Source organism: Scyliorhinus torazame, chromosome 6 (assembly GCF_047496885.1).
Source record: "Scyliorhinus torazame isolate Kashiwa2021f chromosome 6, sScyTor2.1, whole genome shotgun sequence".
Taxonomy (NCBI): Eukaryota; Metazoa; Chordata; class Chondrichthyes; order Carcharhiniformes; family Scyliorhinidae; genus Scyliorhinus; species Scyliorhinus torazame.
The window spans coordinates 276,896,466-276,915,964 of record NC_092712.1 but is presented as its reverse complement, the minus strand read 5'-3'; the positions used below and the strand labels follow the sequence as shown (position 1 = coordinate 276,915,964).

The 19,499-nt window shown below is 45.4% G+C and overlaps 1 protein-coding gene across 3 annotated transcripts in view; it reads right to left on the bottom strand.

The window, feature by feature from the left end:
- aldh5a1 (aldehyde dehydrogenase 5 family, member A1 (succinate-semialdehyde dehydrogenase)) overlaps positions 1-19,499 on the bottom strand; it is a 79,827-nt gene that overhangs the window by 25,641 nt on the left and 34,687 nt on the right. For all 3 annotated transcript variants that reach the window (XM_072509719.1, XM_072509717.1, XM_072509718.1), the window contains one exon: positions 5,496-5,612. In XM_072509719.1, coding sequence (XP_072365820.1) covers positions 5,496-5,612 — 117 coding nt within the window. The remainder of the gene's footprint in view (positions 1-5,495; positions 5,613-19,499) is intronic.

The window sequence follows — 19,499 nt, the reverse complement described above, 5'->3', positions numbered from 1 at the left end:
GGCAGTGAGTCTGGCTCTGGGGCTCAGAAGGGAAGGGGGGAGAATAGAAAAGCAATAGTTGTAGGAGATTCAATGGTTAGGGGAATAGATAGGAGATTCTGTGGTCGCGAGCAAGACTACCGGAAGGTATGTTGCCTCCCGGGTGCCAGGGCCAGGGATGTCTCGGGTCGTGTCTTCAGGATCCTTAAGGGGGAGGGGGAGCAGCCAGAAGTTGTGGTGCACATTGGTACCAACGACGTAGGTAGGAAAAGGGGTGTGGAGGTAATAAATGAGTTTAGGGAGTTAGGCTGGAAGTTAAAAGCCAGGACAGACAGAGTTGTCATCTCTGGTTTGTTGCCAGTGTCACGTGATAGCGAGGCTAGGAATAGGGAGAGAGTGCAGCTGAACACGTGGCTGCAGGAATGGTGTAGGAGGGAGGGCTTCAGGTATTTGGATAATTGGAGCGCATTCTGGGGAAGGTGGGACCTGTACAAGCAGGACGGGTTGCATCTGAACCAGAGGGGCACCAATATCCTGGGAGGGAGGCTTTCTAGTACTCTTCGGGAGGGTTTAAACTAATTTGGCAGGGGACTGGGAACCGGATTTGTAGTGCAGCAACTAAGGTAGCCGATATTCAGGACGCCAAAGAGTGTAATGAGGCAGTGGGGAAGGGAACACTGACAAAGGAGAGTACTTGCAGGCACGGAGATGGGTTGAAGTGTGTTTACTTCAACGCAAGAAGCATCAGGAATAAGGTGGGTGAACTTAAGGCATAGATCGGTACTTGGGACTACGATGTGGTGGCCATCACGGAAACTTGGATAGAAGAGGGGCAGAAATGGTTGTTGGAGGTTCCTGGTTATAGATGTTTCAATACGATTAGGGAGGGTTGTAAAAGAGGTGGGGGGGGGGGGGTGGCATTGTTAATTAGAGATTGTATAACAGCTGCAGAAAGGCAGTTTGAGGAGTATCAGCCTACTGAGGCAGTATGGGTTGAAGTCAGAAATAGGAAAGGAGCAGTCACCTTTCTATAGGCCCCCCAATAGTAGCAGAGATGTGGGGGAACAGATTGGGAAACAGATTTTGGAAAGGTGCAGAAGTCACAGGGTAGTAGTCATGGGTGACTTTAACTTCCCAAACATTGAGTGGAAACTCATTCGATCAAATAGTTTGGATGGGGTGGTGTTTGTGCAGTGTGTCCAGGAAGCTTTTCTAACACAGTATGTAGATTGTCCGACCAGAGGAGGGGCAATTTTGGATTTAGTACTTGGTAATGAACCAGGGCAAGTGATAGATTTGTTAGTGGGGGAGCATTTCGGAGATAGTGACCACAATTCTGTGACTTTCACTTTAGTAATGGAGAGGGATAGGTGCGTGCAACAGGGCAAGGTTTACAATTGGGGGAAGGGTAAATACGATGTTGTCAGACAAGAATTGAAGTGCATAAGTTGGGAACGTAGGCTGTCAGGGAAGGACACAATTGAAATGTGGAACTTGTTCAAGGAACAGGTACTACGTGTCCTTGATTATGTATGTCCCTGTCAGGCAGGGAAGAAATGGTCGAGTGAGGGAACCATGGTTGACAAGAGAGGTTGAATGTCTTGTTAAGAGGAAAAAAGAGACTTATGTAAGGCTGAGGAAACAAGATTCAGACAGGGCATTGGAGGGATACAAGATAGCCAGGAGGGAACTGAAGAAAGGGATTAGGAGAGCTAAGAGAGGACATGAACAATCTTTGGCGGGTAGGATCAAGGAAAACCCCAAGGCCTTTTACACAGATGTGAGAAATATGAGAATGACTAGAGCGAGGGTAGGTCCGATCAAGGACAGTAGCGCGAGATTGTGTATGGAGTCTGAAGAGATAGGAGAGGTCTTGAACGAGTACTTTTCTTCTGTCTTTACAAATGAGAGGGGCCATATTGTTGGAGAGGACAGTGTGAAACAGACTGGTAAGCTTGAGGAAATACTTGTTTGGAAGGAAGATGTGTTGGGCATTTTGAAAAACTTGAGGATAGACAAGTTCCCCGGGCCTGACAGGATATATCCAAGGATTCTATGGGAAGCAAGAGATGAAATTGCAGAGCCGTTGGCAATGATCTTTTCGTCCTCACTGTCAACAGGGGTGGTACCAGGGGATTGGAGAGTGGCGAATGTCGTGCCCTGTTCAAAAAAGGGAATAGGGATAACCCTGGGAATTACAGGCCAGTTAGTCTTACTTCGGTGGTAGTCAAAGTCATGGAAAGGGTACTGAGGGATAGGATTTCTGAGCATCTGGAAAGACACTGCTTGATTAGGGATAGTCAGCACGGATTTGTGAGGGGTAGGTCTTGCCTTACAAGTCTTATTGAATTCTTTGAGGAGGTGATCAAGCATGTGGATGAAGGTAAAGCAGTGGATGTAGTGTACATGGATTTTAGTAAGGCATTTGATAAGGTTCCCCATGGTAGACTTCTGCAGAAAGTAAGGAGGCATGGGATAGTGGGAAATTTGGCCAGTTGGATAACGAACTGGCTAACCGATAGAAGTCAGAGAGTGGTGGTGGATGGCAAATATTCAGCCTGGATCCCAGTTACCAGTGGCATACTGCAGGGATCAGTTCTGGGTCCTCTGCTGTTTGTGATTTTCATTAATGACTTGGATGAGGGAGTTGAAGAGTGGGTCAGTAAATTTGCAGATGATACGAAGATTGGTGGAGTTGTGGATAGTGAGGAGGGCTGTTGTCGGCTGCAAAGAGACATAGATAGGATGCAGAGCTGGGTTGAGAAGTGGCAGATGGAGTTTAACCCTGAAAAGTGTGAGGTTGTCCATTTTGGAAGGACAAATATGAATGCGGAATACAGGGTTAACGGTAGAGTTCTTGGCAATGTGGAGGAGCAGAGAGATCTTGGGGTCTATGTTCATACATCTTTGAAAGTTGCCACTCAAGTGGATAGACCTGTAAAGAAGGCCTATGATGTGCTCGCGTTCATTAACAGAGGGATTGAATTTAAGAGCCGAGAGGTGATGATGCAGCTGTACAAAACTTTGGTAAGGCCACATTTGGAGTACTGTGTACAGTTCTGGTCGCCTCATTTTAGGAAGGATGTGGAAGCTTTGGAAAAGGTGCAAAGGAGATTTACCAGGATGTTGCCTGGAATGGAGAGTAGGTCTTACGAGGAAAGGTTGAGGGTGCTAGGCCTTTTCTCATTAGAACGGAGAAGGATGAGGGGCGACTTGATAGAGGTTTATAAGATGATCAGGGGAATAGATAGAGTAGACAGTCAGAGACTTTTTCCCCGGGTGGAACAAACCATTACAAGGGGACGTAAATTTAAGGTGAATGGTGGAAGATATAGGGGGGATGTCAGAGGTAGGTTCTTTACCCAGAGAGTAGTGGGGGCATGGAATGCACTGCCTGTGGAAGTAGTTGAGTCGGAAACATTAGGGACCTTCAAGCAGCTATTGGATAGGTACATGGATTACGGCAAAATGATATAGTGTAGATTTATTTGTTCTTAAGGGCAGTACGGTAGCATTGTGGATAGCACAATTGCTTCACAGCTCCAGGGTCCCAGGTTCGATTCCGGCTTGGTTCACTGTCTGTGCGGAGTCTGCACGTCCTCCCCGTGTCTGCGTGGGTTTCCTCCGGGTGCTCCGGTTTCCTCCCACAGTCCAAAGATGTGCAGGTTAGGTGGATTGGCCATGATAAATTGCCCTTAGTGTCCAAAATTGCCCTTAGTGTTGGGTGGAGGTGTTGACTATGGGTGGGGTGCTCTTTCCAAGAGCTGGTGCGGACTCGGTGGGCCGAATTGCCTCCTGCACTGTAAATTCAATGATAATCTATGATTATTCTAGGACCAAGGTTCGGCACAACATCGTGGGCCGAAGGGCCTGTTCTGTGTTGTATTTTTCTATGTTCTATGTTCTATTTGTACGTGTGGGGTATTGGTTTAATTGTGCTTTTATTGTGCGTAGAGAGGTTACGGTGTGAAAAGTAAATAAAAGCTGGCAGAAGCATGCAGTTGTTGCTTAGCAACCGGGGGCACCTTTAAGGATGGAATGCTTTTTGAGTTTAGTTTTTAGCTGGATATATTGGCAGTTGGAGATGGGACGCTAGGGAGTGAACATCTCTCAACTCTATCAGAAGAGAAGCCGGACAAGAAAAGAAGATTGCAAAAAAAAAAAAAGGCAGCTTTCCCAAAGAACCAGATAAAGTCCAGACAACAAGGGAATTGAGACTGAAAGAATATCTTAAGAAGACTGGAGTTAAGGGAACAGAGAGCAAGTTGAACAAGGTACTGTCCAGGAGAATTCAAGGGAAGATCAGAATAAAGTGTCTGAATTGAAAAGACAGCTACAGTAACCAGATTTAAAGTGAGAAAGCAGGCTTCAGAGTTAAATCCAAGGTTTGGGGCTATCTTAATGCATCATAGTTAAAGTATTGTGAACAGTTTGTGCAACAGTCGAAACAAAGGAACTTTGAAGAGGGAGATGTGAACCCTGAAAGCGAAACATTTTGATGGCAGCAGCTGAGGGAATGCACTGTTTAAAGAAGATTTGAAAGTGTAATTTGAAATCACTCATGTGGAAGCCAGAGTTCAGTGAGACAAGGTGGCTAATGGTTTAAGAATTATCTGGGGTTTTTGAGGAGAAATTGACAAAAATTCATTCGGTTTCAGCCTGTGTGGTGAAAGGGACTATGTGTCACCGAGACCATTATGGGTGGGACAGTGGTTAGCACTGCTGCTTCCCAGTGCCAGGGACCTGGACTCAATTCCTGCCTTGGGTGACTGCGGAATTTGTACATTCCCCCTGTGTCTGCGTGGGTTTCCTCCAAGTGCTCCCACAGTCCAAGGATGAGCAGGTTAGGTGGATTGGCCATGCTAAATTGCCCCTTAGTGTCCAAGATAGGTGGGGTTTCAGGCATAGGGTGGGAGAATGGGTTAGATAGGGTGCTCTTTCAGAGGATCGGTGCAGACTTGATGGGTCGAATGGCCTCCTTCTGCACTGCAGGGATTCTATGATATTAGAACCCAAGATATACTTTGCAATCGTGTTACCTTAAAATCTGTGTATATTTGTGAAGCTAAGGGGGTATTAAAAGAGTATGTATGAGAATCGATCTTTTCACGTTTAATAATTTTTTTCTTGTTGTTAAAAACAAATTAGCAGTCCTGTGACAATGTTCCTCCACGTTTTCTTAAAAAAAATAAAACGTTACGATCTTTTGAGCCAGAGTTTCATCCTGGGATCTTCCTGTCCAGTTATAACAGCAACTGGGATCTTAACAGTAATATATATACTATTCACAATCAGAGGGGTTTTTGACTAGAATGTTCCTAAATTGGTTGAAGGTCTCTTGCGTTCTGTATCGCCCAGAAGATAGGTGATGGGAGGATTATTACATGGAAATGAGATTAATTGAAGCATATATCAGTGTATTTTGTTTTTTTCCTCTCTTCTGTGACAGATAAAATCCAAGGTCTCAATAATTTTGGTTCTGGCAATAAGTGCTCTCTGTATCTGGTCCAACTCACCTCTGCCAGTGCCAATGCAGATAGTGGAGTGTCTTCGGCTGGTTTCACCACCACTGTGCAGCCTACTGCCAAGGCTGCCCCTGCCTTCCTTGTGAGCATAGCACTGGGAAAATTCCACTGCAAATAAAATAACACGAGTTAGACAGCTTCAGAGTAAATAAATTTACTCTTTTCAGATTACATATTCCTTGAGTGTTAATTGATGTAATTGAAAACATGAACAAGTGCAACATAGAAACACAGCGTAATGGTTTGGACATTTGCCCCATTTCCTGAATGGAATTTCTCATACTAAACTGAGAGGTGTTATATTGCAGTCGGAGTCATTGGGCTGTGTATAAAATTACCACCCCTGGACATGAGCAAAAAGAATGTAGGTGGACAGTACCGAGGGAGCTTTGAGGCATTGCTCCTTTGGATGAAACATCAAACCGTACCCCATCTGCCGTCTCAGATAGATACAAAATATCCCACTGCACTATTTCAACAAAGTGCTTCCCGATATCCAGGCCAATATTTATCCCGAAACCAGAACACTAAAACAGATCATCAGGTTATTAATCTCATTGCTGATTGTGGGACCTTATTGCATGCAAAATGTCTGCTGTATATCCTAGATTAAAACAGTGACTGCAATTCAAAAGTACTTCATTGGTTGTTAAGTGCTATGGGAGTTCATTGAAGTATGAAAAGTACTATATAAAAGCAAGCTCTTCAACGTGCCTTTGCTAGTTGTACATTAATCAGTACAAGCATCAAATACAAGCACTGAAATTAACTGGAAACTGTTGAAGTTCCAAGGATGAACATTGAACTCTAACCTTGCCAACGTTGGCTGTTACTTAAACCAGGTTTATGTTTAATTCTGAAGCATCTTCAATCCTCTCAGAATAGACAGTAATCAACATAAAAGTACATGGGCCGGGATTCTTCATTGCCCGACACCAAATTCGTGTTCGGAGATCGGGCGGAGAATGGGCTCCAAAGCCAAAATCGTGGCCGGCACCAGTTTGATGCTGGTTAGCCATGCTCCGCCCCCTCCGAAATGGTGTCGTGACACGCTGCACGCGCAGTCACAATGCCATTGGCACCTCATCGGCCGGCCCACCCACGATGCTCTGCCCGATGGGCTGAGTTCCCGACAGCTCGGGACATGTGTGGTCACACAAATCGTGAACCCGGCGTGGTGGCTGCGGACTGTGTCCAGCGCCACCACACTCGGCCGGGATTGTGACGCTTGGAGGGGGTGCGGTCGCGGATTGTGTCTGTGCACTGCCAGTGCCATGTTGTACGGCACGACCGCTACAGGTCATCAGTCCGTGCGCATGCGCGGCCCAGGACTTGGCCATGCTCCTGCTGTTTTCGCTGCGGGAGGCGGGAGTTTCAGTCGGAGCCAGTGCTAGCCTCTCACCGGTACCGGAATTGGTGAGGGGTTCATCCCGCGGATTCTCCATTCGAGCCAGGAATGGAGAATCCAGCCATGATCTGTCATCCCAGCAAATGTCCAGGAGGTCACGAATAAAGTAGAACAACAGTAACCAGAATAAACAGGAGTTTTTTCCGGTAACATTTTATGAATAGCTTCTAAATACTTCCCAGTAAAAGTTGCTGAGAAAACCAGTAAAACTTCAGAGTGAGAATTCAACAATTCTAATGGTAGAACCTACGACACTAGTGACAAATCCAGAAATTGAAGTGCAAGTTTCAGACAAATTAAGGCATTGGACTCTCACTTGTGTGAGAGTCGGCTTATATGCCGAATATAAAATGTGAACTGCTGGTGTTGGTGGAGGTCCTTGCCATTTTGAAAGGGGACAGAAACACAGCACTGGCAATTCAAATTATATTGTGCCAAATTTGATGCAATGAAATAATTCTACAAGGATAGTTTGAACCACAATCAATGTTTAAAAAGTCAACTTCGGCATCTGATACAAAGAGGCCATTGAATTAATCTCGAGTCACTTGCGGATCAGATTTAGCATTTCAGATTCATCACTCCACAAAAAATCATCTTCCTCTCCACCCACTGGAACAGGATGTTCCACATTTTTGTGAATGATTGATGACACTGTGTATCAACAGTATCCCATGATTTGGTGATAAAGCTACACAAAACATTAAGTAGGGCAGCACATATATTTACACTGTTGGTAAAGATTTTTTTCTGCAGTAACTATCCACCCACTCCATTCAGCGTGAACGTGATCTGTGTTTTTGAAGCACACACGCAATGATTGAACCACAGACATTGGACCCCTATCGAGAACTGCAAATTTGGGTGTTATTTCTGTGATCTCATCAGTTATATGGGATATGAACATGTCCCACACAAATAAGTTGCACTCTTTACGTGGGCCACCCGAGATGCCTGCTGCACAAATTATTGATCCGCAACTTCACTCCATACTCATCCATCATGTCGTTGTAATGCACATGCACAAAACCTCTTGAAGTAAATTAAATTTTTGGCATGGCTTTACATTTGAAAATGACCAGATGCTTTAATTTTGTTCCTCCAGCCATGCAGGCTAGTACAACCCTGAATCCTGTCTTCTCATGATCTGTGGTTTCCATTAGTACTGTTATAGAGCCTTTCCACTCCACATTTCAGTCTTTTGATAGTCTCGGAGTGATCTTGTCTTTTGCCTCAACACTTAGATATTTTCATTCCATAAAGCGTCTACACCAACCAGCTGTTGCTCAGAAATCTTTGTTGGATTCCAGGTTTAAATTAACCCACTTAAGTGCATTTATGCGTATTGCATTTCTGGTGACAATTAAATCATTTCGATTTTTGAGGATGTATCCAATACATGCTTCTCAAGACCAGGCCAGTGGCTGGATCCTGTTGTCACAGCGCATTTGGTTTTAGGGCACCTTCTTCATGGCTGATTCCTTCTTCCATTCTTGCACCAGTTTTTCCACTGAAACCAAATTCCCTCGCTGCAGCACAATTATTTGACGAGTTAGCAAATGTTATAACTTTAAGCTTGAAACTAACTTTGTATTTCATTTTCCAGAAGGACCCACTTCTGTTCATTAGTCACCATATGCAGTCCGTGTCAGCATGTTTCAAATGCCACACATCTTCTTGGCAACATGGCCCGTATTGCCAGCTTAATCCTACATGCTGACTTATAGGGAATGTCATGGGAGTGTCCCTTTAAGAAAGGTTTTAATAGAATGTACAGTGCAGAAGGAGGCCATTCGGCCCATCGAGTCTGCACCAGCTCTTGGAAAGAGCACCCTACCCAAGGTCAGCACCTCCACCCTATCCCCATAACCCAGTAACCCCACCCAACACGAAGGGCAATTTAGCGTGGCCAATCCACCTAACCCGCACATCTTTGGACTGTGGGAGGAAACCGGAGCACCCGGAGGAAACCCACGCACACACGGGGAGGATGTGCAGACTCCGCACAGACAGTGACCCAAGCCGGAATCGAACCTGGGACCCTGGAGCTGTGAAGCAATTGTGCTATCCACAATGCTACCGTGCTGCCCATTTATGTCTTATCACATGGCTTCAGTGATATCATTTTGTGGTGGAGCTGAGCTGTGAGGTATGGTTTAGTTTCATTTTCAGCTTGACTGCTGTGGACTCAGGGAGAAATAAGTTTTTTTCTTGTCTTTCTCTGGTTTCATTTTAAAGAGTTGTTCCAGTAAAAAAAACATTGATTATAGCTACCTGCGTTGGTAACTTAAAATATATAGTTTGCTTTCCAGGAGAGTTAAATATGCTGGTGAGACGGGTTCAGAATCTCAGGGAAAGCCTGCAGCTGTGTGGTGTCTTTATGTTTGTAATTGATAAAAATTCTAGCTGTGTGTTTATATATATGTTAACTAAATTCTTAGAATAAAGCTTGTTTTGATTAAAGTGTCTATCTTTCGTGATTGGGGATGGCTGAGTGAACTTAAAGACAGTGAGGGGTGAGCATATTTGTGTTTGCTTTTCAGGTGTTGTATTCCAGTTTAAATAGGGAGTGTGTTGTGGACAATGGCTGGTTCAGAGGCTCAGAACTTTTTGGGGGTGGATAAGGTCATGAGCAGCACCTTACAAAAGGAGACTAAAAAGGGCTTTCAGATTTGGCAACAACATTACAGTTAACATTTCCTGGCAAAGTACGGAAAGAAGGGGTAATTGCCACGGTAGCTGAGCATTTAAAATTGCCTGAGACGCAGTCAGAATCACTGGAAATGGCAAGAATTCAATTACAGATCAAGCAGCTTCAGCATGAAAAGGAATTAAAGCAGCTTGAATTCAAAATGAGGGAAAAGGAACGAATAGCCCTAGAAGGACAAAAAGAAAAGGAGAGAGAGGAAAGGGAAAAAGAACGAATTGCTCTAGCAGAACAAAAAGCGAGCGGAAGGAGGTACAGATCAGGGAAAAAGAAAAAGAGAGGAAAAAGAGAGACTTTGAACTTCAGAAACTGGCCATGAAATGTGAACGTCAGTTAAAATTGGTAAAGAGAAACATACAGTCAGAGGATAGTGAGAAAGAGCAAGAGCATAGTCGAAGGTTTGGTGGGAATCTATTTAAATATGTCCAAGCATTGCCAAGGTTTGATGTGAAGGATGCAGAAGGCTTTTTTATTTCATTTGAGAAGATGGCTTAACAAATGAAATGGCCACAGGACATGTGGGTATTACTGATTCAAACAAAGTTGGCAGGTAGAGCTAGTGAAGTATTTGCATCACTATCAGATGTCATGTGAGATCACCTTTAAGAAATGGGTGTTTAAGAAATGTACCTTTAAGAAATGGGTGTTTATCAATGATGTCAGTGTGGGTGGAGCTGGGCTGTCCGTCAGCTTTTTACTTTCGTTTTAGACTGTTTGCTGCAGGGTGTGTTTTAGTTTCGTTTTTAGAGCTGGATAGCTGCAGTCACAGCCAGAAGGTGTATTAGAGCCTCTCTCTGTAACCTAAAGACTGTAAATCAATCCTGGTGATTTAAAACTAATAACAGTAGTGACTTTAACCTGATGTGCTTCTGGTAACAGGTGTTTTAAGTCTTATGGATGTTAAAAGGAAAGCTTAAAGGATTACTTAGTGTTGTATTCTTTGGGGATTGTATTTGTATTAATGGTTGCTGAGATGTTCACTGTATGTTTTAAAAAGGTTAACTTGGGTTCATAGAATAACCATTGTTTTGCTTTAAAAAATACTTTTCCATTTCTGCTGTACCACGCCTGCAGAGTGGGCCGTGTGCTGCCCATATCACAATCTATTAAAAGTTGTGGGTCAGGTGAACTCCATGATACACATTGGGATTCTCTAAACCCTGGCCCATAACACAGAGGAGGTATCTTGGACGTACGAGGAGGTGAAAAAATCCAACTAAGGTGCATACGAACTGTATGCCTGAAGCATACAGACAAAGGTTTAGAAATTTAAGGAAAGAACCTGGTCGATAGGTGGATAAGACCTTTGAAAATAGACCAAACGTATGAAGCTCTTAGAGAAATGATAATTTTGGAAGAGTTTAAAAATTCAATTCCTGATGTAGTGTGAACTCATGTGGAAGAGCAGAGGGTTAAAACTGCGACATTAGCAGCAGAAATGGCAGATGATTCTGAATTAGTTCGTAAATCAAAGTTTGGTTTTCAAAATCAGTTTCAGCCTGTGAGGGATAGAAACTGGGGAAAAGAGAAATACTCAAGTGGTAAAGATAAAGGGGATCTGATAGGAGATAAAAAGGAAAGTGTACCTCAGATTAAAAAAGAAATCCAGGAGGGTGGAAGAGACATGAAAAGTTTCAGATGTTTTTATTGTAATAAACTAGGCCATGTAAAGTCACAAGTGTTGGGGGTTGAAGAAAAGCACAGGGAAGGCTAGTGTGGTAAAACAGGATAAGCCAGTATGGTTTGTTAAAGTGGTAAAGGAAAGCCCAATTGATGCGAAAGTGGTGCAAAAGAATGTACAGCTTGATCAAGAGGTGATTGATTGGAAGGTGCCAGATCTCTTAAAAAAATTTGCTTGTGTGGGTAAAGTTTACTCATGTGTACCACGAGGTATAGGTAAAGTAGTCAGAATTTTGAGAGATTCGGGAGCTAGTCAATCATTGATGGTAAGAGATGGGGAATTATGTAGTTTGGGAGGAATATTGCCAGAACAGGTGGTACTATGTGGAATTCAGGGTGAGAAGAGTAGTGTTCAATTATATAAGGTGAGGTTGGAGAGTCCAGTGAAGAGTGGTGAAGTGGTAGTAGGAGTAATAGAGAAACGATCTTGTCCAGGAATACAGTTTATCTTGGGTAATGATATAGCTGGATCACCGGTGGGAGTGATGCATAAGGTGGTTGGTAAGCCAGTGGAAAATCAAACAACTGAATTGTTGAAGGATGAATATCCTGGGAATTTTCCTGATTGTGTAGTAACAAGGACGCAAAGTCACAGGTTAAGACACGAGGAGAACTCAAAGAGTGAAAATAAAGTTCAAGTTCGAGTATCAGAAACGATTTTTGACCAGATGATTGGAAAAGAACAGAAAATTGATGGGATTGAAGGTGGATAAATCCCCAGGGCCTGAGAATCTGCATCCCAAAGTGCTTAAGGAGGTGGCTCTGGAAATAGTGGATACATTGGTGGTCATTTTATGGGATTCTATCGACTCTGGAACTGTCCCTGCAGATTGGAGGGTAGCTCACGTCACTCCGATATTCAGAAAGGGAGGTCGAGAGAAAGCAGGGAATTATAGACCAGTAAGCCAAACATCGGTAGTGGGGAAAATGCTTGAATCCATTATCAAGGACTTTATAGCAGAACATTTAGAAAGCAGTGGCAGGATCAGTCAGAGTCAGTATGGATTTATGAAGGGACAATCATGCTTGAAAAATCTGTTGGAATTCTTTGAAGAGGTAACCAGTACAGTTGACAAGGGGGAGCCAGTCGATGGGGTATATTTGGACTTTCAGAAGGCGTTTGACAAAGTCCGCATAAGAGATTATTGTGCAAAATTAAAGCGCATGGGATTGGGGGAAATGTATTGAGGTGGATAGAAAACAGGTTGGCAGAGAGGAAACAAAGCGTAGGGATTAATGGGTCCTTTTCAAATTGTCAGGCAGTAACTAGTGGGGTACCACAGGGATCGGTGCTGGGACCCCAGCTATTCACACTATATATTAATGATTTGGATGAGGAAAAAAAATGTAACATCTCAAAGTTGGCAGATTATACCAAATTAGGTGGGAGGGTGAATTGTGACGAGGATGCAGGGATCCTACAGCAAGATTTGGACAGGTTGGGCGAATGGGCAAATCAATGGCAGATGCAGTATAATTTGGATAAGTGTGAGGTTATTCACTTTGGAAGCAAAAACAGGAAGGCAGATTACTATGAATGGGTGTAAATTGGGAGAGGGAAGTGTGCAGCGGGACCTGGGTGTCCTTGTGCACCAGTCGTTGAAGTAAGCATGCAGGTGCAGCAGGCGGTAAAGAAGGCTAATGGTATGTTGGCCTTCATTGTGAGAGGTTTTGAGTATAGAAGAGGGATGCGTTGCTGCAATTGTACAGGGCCTTGGTGAGGCCACACTTGGGAATATTGTGTGCAGTTTTGGTCTCCTTCACTGAGGAAGGATGTTCTTGCTCTCGAGGGAGTGCAGCGAAGGTTTACCAGACTGACTCCAGGGATGGCAGGACTGTCAATGAGGAGAGATTGACTAGGTTGGGATTGTTCTCGCTGGAGTTCAGAAGAATGAGGGGATCTCATAGAGACTTATAAAATTCTAACAGGACTAGACAGGGTAGATGCAGGGAAGATGTTATCAATGATGGGTGCGTCCAGAACCAGGGGCGAAATTCTCCGGAAACGGCGCGATGTCCGCCGACTGGCGCCCAAAACGGCGCCAATCAGACGGGCATCGCGCAGTCCCAAAGGTGCGGAATGCTCCGCATCTTTGGGGGCCGAGCCCCAACATTGAGGGGCTAGGCCGGTGTAGAAGCCAGGTATTTCGAATACAACTAGTATAGGTAAAAGATAGCTGTTTAAGCATAAATGTTGAGCCCCAGTTTTAAATACCCATTTATATAGCATAATTCACTTTTACTGAGGTCCGTTGTTCTGGCAAATGCATATTTTCAAAGACAGTGTGACATTAAAACAGCACAGTTGCAAGATAATTTGACACTGCTTGTGCTAATTGTCAAGGACAGAGACTGAATACACAGCAACATTGTTCACAATGCAGATAACAGCTTAATTTAATTTTTCACAACGGCAGGTACACCTATCCGAAATGGACAGGAAGTACAAAATCTTCTAGAATCTATGGTTTTACCAAAAGAAGTATCAGTTCTAAAATGCAAAGCCCATACTCATGGGGACTCTATGGAAGCAAGAGGAAATGCTCTTGCGGACCAAGCAGCAAGGGAAGCTGCCTCCCTTTGTGCCTCTCAGTGGCATCAGGAATCCAGTCACATTTACAAATTGGGAGTAACAACCTTAATTACATGATTTACGTGAAATGCAGAATGATTGTACAAAGGAAGAAAAATGGACATGGTTAGAATCAGGTATTCAACCAGGTGATGATGATGACATTTGGAGAGAAGTTCAAACTTGTAAACCAGTTGCACCACAATCGCTAATGCCTTTTTTAGCTCAACAAATTCATTCATGGGGACACATATCACCTCAACAAATGATGGATCGATTCCATAGAAGTTGGTGTGGTAAAGGATTCAAAAAACCTGCACAATTGGTAGCAAACCGCTGTGTAACCTGTCAAAAGAATAACTTGGGACCCATAACATCAATGCCTCAATTAAGAGCTCCTGCTCCTGCAGGTCCATTCCAGGATATACAGGTAGATTACATCAGCCTTCCTAAATGTCAAAAGTACAATGACGTCCTTGTAATAGTGGATAAATTCTCCAGATGGGTGGAAGCTGCTCCAGCTAGAAGAGGGACAGCTGCCCATACAGCCAAAGTGCTATGCAAAGACTTTATCCCTAGATGGGGGGTTCCAGCTAGCATTGACTCAGACAATGGATCCCACTTCACAGGTGCTGTTTGTAAGGAAGTCAGTAAACTACTAAACATTAACTGGAATTTACACTGTCCTTATCATCCACAATCATCAGGACAAGTGGAACGTATGAATCGAACTTTGAAAGAAAGACTGTCTAAATACAGCCAGGAAGGCATGAATTGGGTCCAAGCTTTGCCAATAGTGTTATGTAGTATTAGAGCTACACCAAACAGAACAACAGGCCTGAGTCCATTTGAAATCATCACAGGCAGACCAATGTCTCTGCCAGGAACTATTGACTTGCGGAAAGCAGACTGTCATTTAATGAGTGATGCTTTGTTGTCTTACTGTCAAGATCTAACAAATGCAGTTAGCTCTGCTTCTCAACAGGTGTTAGCTGCGTGGGGAGATCCTCCAGAAGGTGGGCACGACCTGGTGCCTGGTGAAGAAGTGTACGTTAAAAAGCTGCAAAAGGAACCCTTAGGATCAAAGTGGGAAGGTCCTTTCGTAATCCTTCTCACCACCCAATCCGCTGTGAAGTTAAAAGGAAAGAAAAGTTGGATTCACGCATCACACGTGAAGCGCACATACAAGTAAAATGTTTGCCGCAATTTTAATTTTCAGTTATTTGATTGGCTTTGTGAACGTTGTATCAGAACTGAATAAGAACACATTCCTTTACACATCTACGATATATGCTAAAAACTTTAATATTTCCAATTGTTGGGTATGCATTGCAACCCCTAATAACTCAGGGGAGGGTATTCCCTTTTTAACTATTCCCTTTAATGCTTCAGAAATGGCAGAATGGTACATCTATCAAAGTGTCCCTCACTCTGTGGTGATCCGTTCTGGAGCATATTCATGTGAAAAAGGAAGGTTCCAGGTTCGCATCCAAAAATATATTAAACTATGGAAATCTGCAGGTTATCCACTAAATACCTTTTTAGGATGGCACCAACTTAAATATAACCCTAACCAAAAACCTCAACATCTCAACCTCCCAACTAATGGTAAACAAAACGGATCAATTTGCTTCATGAGTATGAACCCTAAAGGGATACAAATGGGTAATAGTATTTGTACTAATTATGTAGATGTTAACACAGCTTATAAATGTACAAACGATCTCTTACAAAGAGTTCTGTGGTCCTCAAAGATAACAGGCATACCTAATCTCAAAAATAATAAAACATTCGAAATACCTGGCTTCTACAGTCGGCACCGGAGGAATTTCCGCCCCGCCAGCTGGCGGAAAAGGCCTTTGGTGCCCCACCAGCTGGCGCGGAAATGCCATCTCCGGGTGGCGCATGCGCGGGAGCGTCAGCGGCCGCTGACAGTTTCCCATGCATGCGCAGTGGAGGGAGTCTCTTCCGCCTCCGCCATGGTGGAGACCGTGGCGGAGGCGGAAGGGAAAGAGTGCCCCCACGGCACAGGCCCGCCCGCGGATCGGTGGGCCCCGATCGCGGGCCAGGCCACCGTGGGGGCACCCCCCGGGGCCAGATCGCCCCGCGCCCCCCCCCAGGACTCCGCCCACGCCGCCTTGTCCCGCCGGTAAGGTAGGTGGTTCAATTTACGCCGGCGGGACAGGCAATTTATCGGCGGGACTTCGGCCCATTCGGGCCGGTGAATCGAGCGGGGGGGGGGGGCCCGCCAACCGGCGCGGCACGATTCCCGCCCCCGCCGAATCTCCGGTGCCGGAGACTTCGGCAACCGGCGGGGGCAGGATTCACGCCAGCCCCCGGCGATTCTCCGACCCAGCGGGGGGTCGGAGAATGTCGCCCCAGGGGTCACGGTCTGAGGGTTCAAGGTAAACCATTTTGGACAGAGATAAGGAGACATTTTTTCACCCAAAGAGTGGTGAGCCTGTGGAATTCATTACCACAGGAAGTAGTTGATGCTAAAACTTTGAATATATTCAAGAGGCGGCTGAATATTGCACTTGGGGAGAATGGGATCAAAGGCTATGGGGAGAAAACAGGATTAGGCTATTGAGTTGAATGATCAGCCATGATCGTGATGAATGGCGGAGCAGGCTCGAAGGGCCAAAAGGCCTCCTCCTGCTCCTATCTTCTGTGTATCCATGTAACAGATGGAGGATGAGGTGGATATTTTTAGTTCAGGAAAATTGTCAGAGTTACAACAGAAAGATATAGAAATAAAACGGATGTATCAGAAAGCATACATAGAAGAGGAATCTGAGTGTATACCAGAATATTATTATCTTAACGATGGGATATGAACATGTCCCACACAAATAAGTTGCACTCTTTACGTGGGCCACCCGAGATGCCTGCTCCACAAATTATTGATCCGCAACTTCACTCCATACTCATCCATCATGTCGTTGTAATGCACATGCACAAAACCTCCTGAAGTAAATTAAATTTTTGGCATGGCTTTACATTTGAAAATGACCAGATGCTTTAATTTTGTTCCTCCAGCCATGCAGGCTAGTATAACCCTGAATCCTGTCTTCTCATGATCTGTGGTTTCCATTAGTACTGTTATAGAGCCTTTCCACTCCACATTTCAGTCTTTTGATAGTCTCGGAGTGATCTTGTCTTTTGCCTCAACACTTAGATATTTTCATTCCATAAAGCGTCTACACCAACCAGCTGTTGCTCAGAAATCTTTGTTGGATTCCAGGTTTAAATTAACCCACTTAAGTGCATTTATGCGTATTGCATTTCTGGTGACAATTAAACCATTTCGATTTTTGAGGATGTATCCAATACATGTCACACATGTCAAATGATAGGGAAACCGCAAGCGGTGATAAAACCAGCACCCTTAATACCCATTCCAGCATTTGAGGAACCTTTTACATGGGTCTTAATTGATTGCGTAGGACCGCTTCCCAAAAGAAAAAGTGGGAATCAATATTTTTTGACTATAATGAATGTGTCTACCAGGTTTCCAGAGGCCTTTCCAGTATGCAATATTACAGCTAAAAATATTGTGGAGGAATTACTTAAATCTTTTACTAGATATGGATTACCCACAGAAATACCCTGACAGTGACCCTCTCAGAGTGAACTTAATTCTCTCCAGACCGAGAAAGCTCGCCATATCCGATAGCCAGGCCTCCGACTTCGGGGGCTTTGAGTCCCTCCATGCCAGCAGAATTAGTCGCCGGGCTACCAGGGAAGCAAAGGCCAAAACGTCAGCCCCTCTCTCCTCCTGGACTCCCGGGTCCTCCGAAACCCCAAAAATAGCCACCTCTGAACTCATCACCACCCTTGTTTTCAGTACCCAGGACATAACGTCCGCGAATCCCTGCCAGTACCCCTTGAGTTTTGGACATGCCCAGAACATGTGGACATGGTTCGCCGGACCTCCCGCACATCTGCCGCACCTGTCCTCCAATCCAAAGAATTTACTCATCCAGGCCACTGTCATGTGGGCCCGGTGGACGACCTTGAATTGAATCAGGCTGAGCCTAGCACATGTTGCGGTCGCGTTTACCCTACTCAACGCCTCCGCCCATAAGTCCTCTTCTACCTCACCTCCGAGCTCCTCTTCCCACTTAAGCTGCAGCACCTCGGTCTGCGTCTCCTCTGCCCCCATGAGTTCTTTATATATATCCGAGACCCTTCCCTCCACCACCCATCCACTGGACACTACCCCGTCCTGGATCCCCAAAAGTGGCAGGCGTGGGAAGGAGGGAATCTGTCTGCATAGAAAGTCCCGCACCTGCAAGTACCTGAAATCATTCCCTCTCGCCAGCCCAAATTTCTCCTCTAGCGCCCTCATGCTCGGGAAGCTCCCTTCTAAGAACAGATCCCCCATCCTCTCAACCCAACCCTCCGCCATGCTCGGAACCCACCGCCCATATTTCCCAAGGCAAACAGGTGATTGTCGCAGATTGGGGACAAAACCGATGCTCCCACTCCCCCCATGTGCCTTCTCCATTGGCCCCAGATCCTCAAGGTCGCCACCATTATAGGGCTGGTGGAGTACCATGCCGGCGGGAGTGGCAGGGGTGCCATAACCAGGGCTGCCAAGCTGGTGCTCCTGCACAAAGCGGCCTCCATCCGCCCCCAAACCGACCCCGCATCCACCATCCGCTTCCTTATCATAGCTATGTTGGCCGCCCAGTAGTAATTACTAAAGTTTGGCAGGGCCAGCCCCCTTCCCCTCAGTTCCTCGCGAGCATCAATCTCCTCACCCGCGGGGGCTTTCCCGCCCACAGAAATCCCATAATCATTTTATTAACCTTCTTGAAAAAAGGCCGCGGAATGAAAATGGGGAGACACTGGAAAACGAACAGGAATCTCGGGAGGATCGTCATTTTAACCGTCTGTACTCTCCCCGCTAGTGTCAGTGAGAGTGCATCCCACCTCCGGAACTCGACCCTCATTTGCTCCACCAACCGAGATAAGTTCAACTTGTGCAACCGGCCCCAGTCCCGCGCCACCTGTATCCCTAAAGTATCTAAAACTGTCCTCCACCAACCTAAACGGCAGCCCCCTCAACTGACCCTACTAGCCCCTCGCCCGGACTACAAACAACTCACTTTTTGCCATGTTCAGTTTGCACCCCGAGAACCAGCCGAATTCCTCCAGAATTCCCATGATTTCATTCATCCCAACCACTGGATCCGTGATGTATAAGAGCAGGTCGTCGGCGTACAACAAAACTTTATGTTCCACCCCTCCCCGTACCAGCCCCTTCCAACCCCTAAAAGCTCTCAGGGCAATTACCAGTGGCTCTATTGCTAGCGCAAACAGCAATGGGGAGAGGGGGCACCCCTGCCTTGTCCCTCGGCACAGTCTAAAATAGTCAAGACGTCGTCCTATTCGTCCTTACACTAGCATCCGGAGTCTGGTACTGCAGTAATGACCCAGTCGATAAACCCCTCCCCAAACCCAAATCGTCCCAGCACCTCCCATAAATAGTCCCACTCAACCCGGTCGAAAGCCTTCTCGGCATCCATTGCCACAACTACCTCTGCCTCCCTACTCTCCAGGGGCATCATGATCACATTCAGCAGCCTTCTTAGGTTGGCCACCAGCTGCCTGCCCTTGACG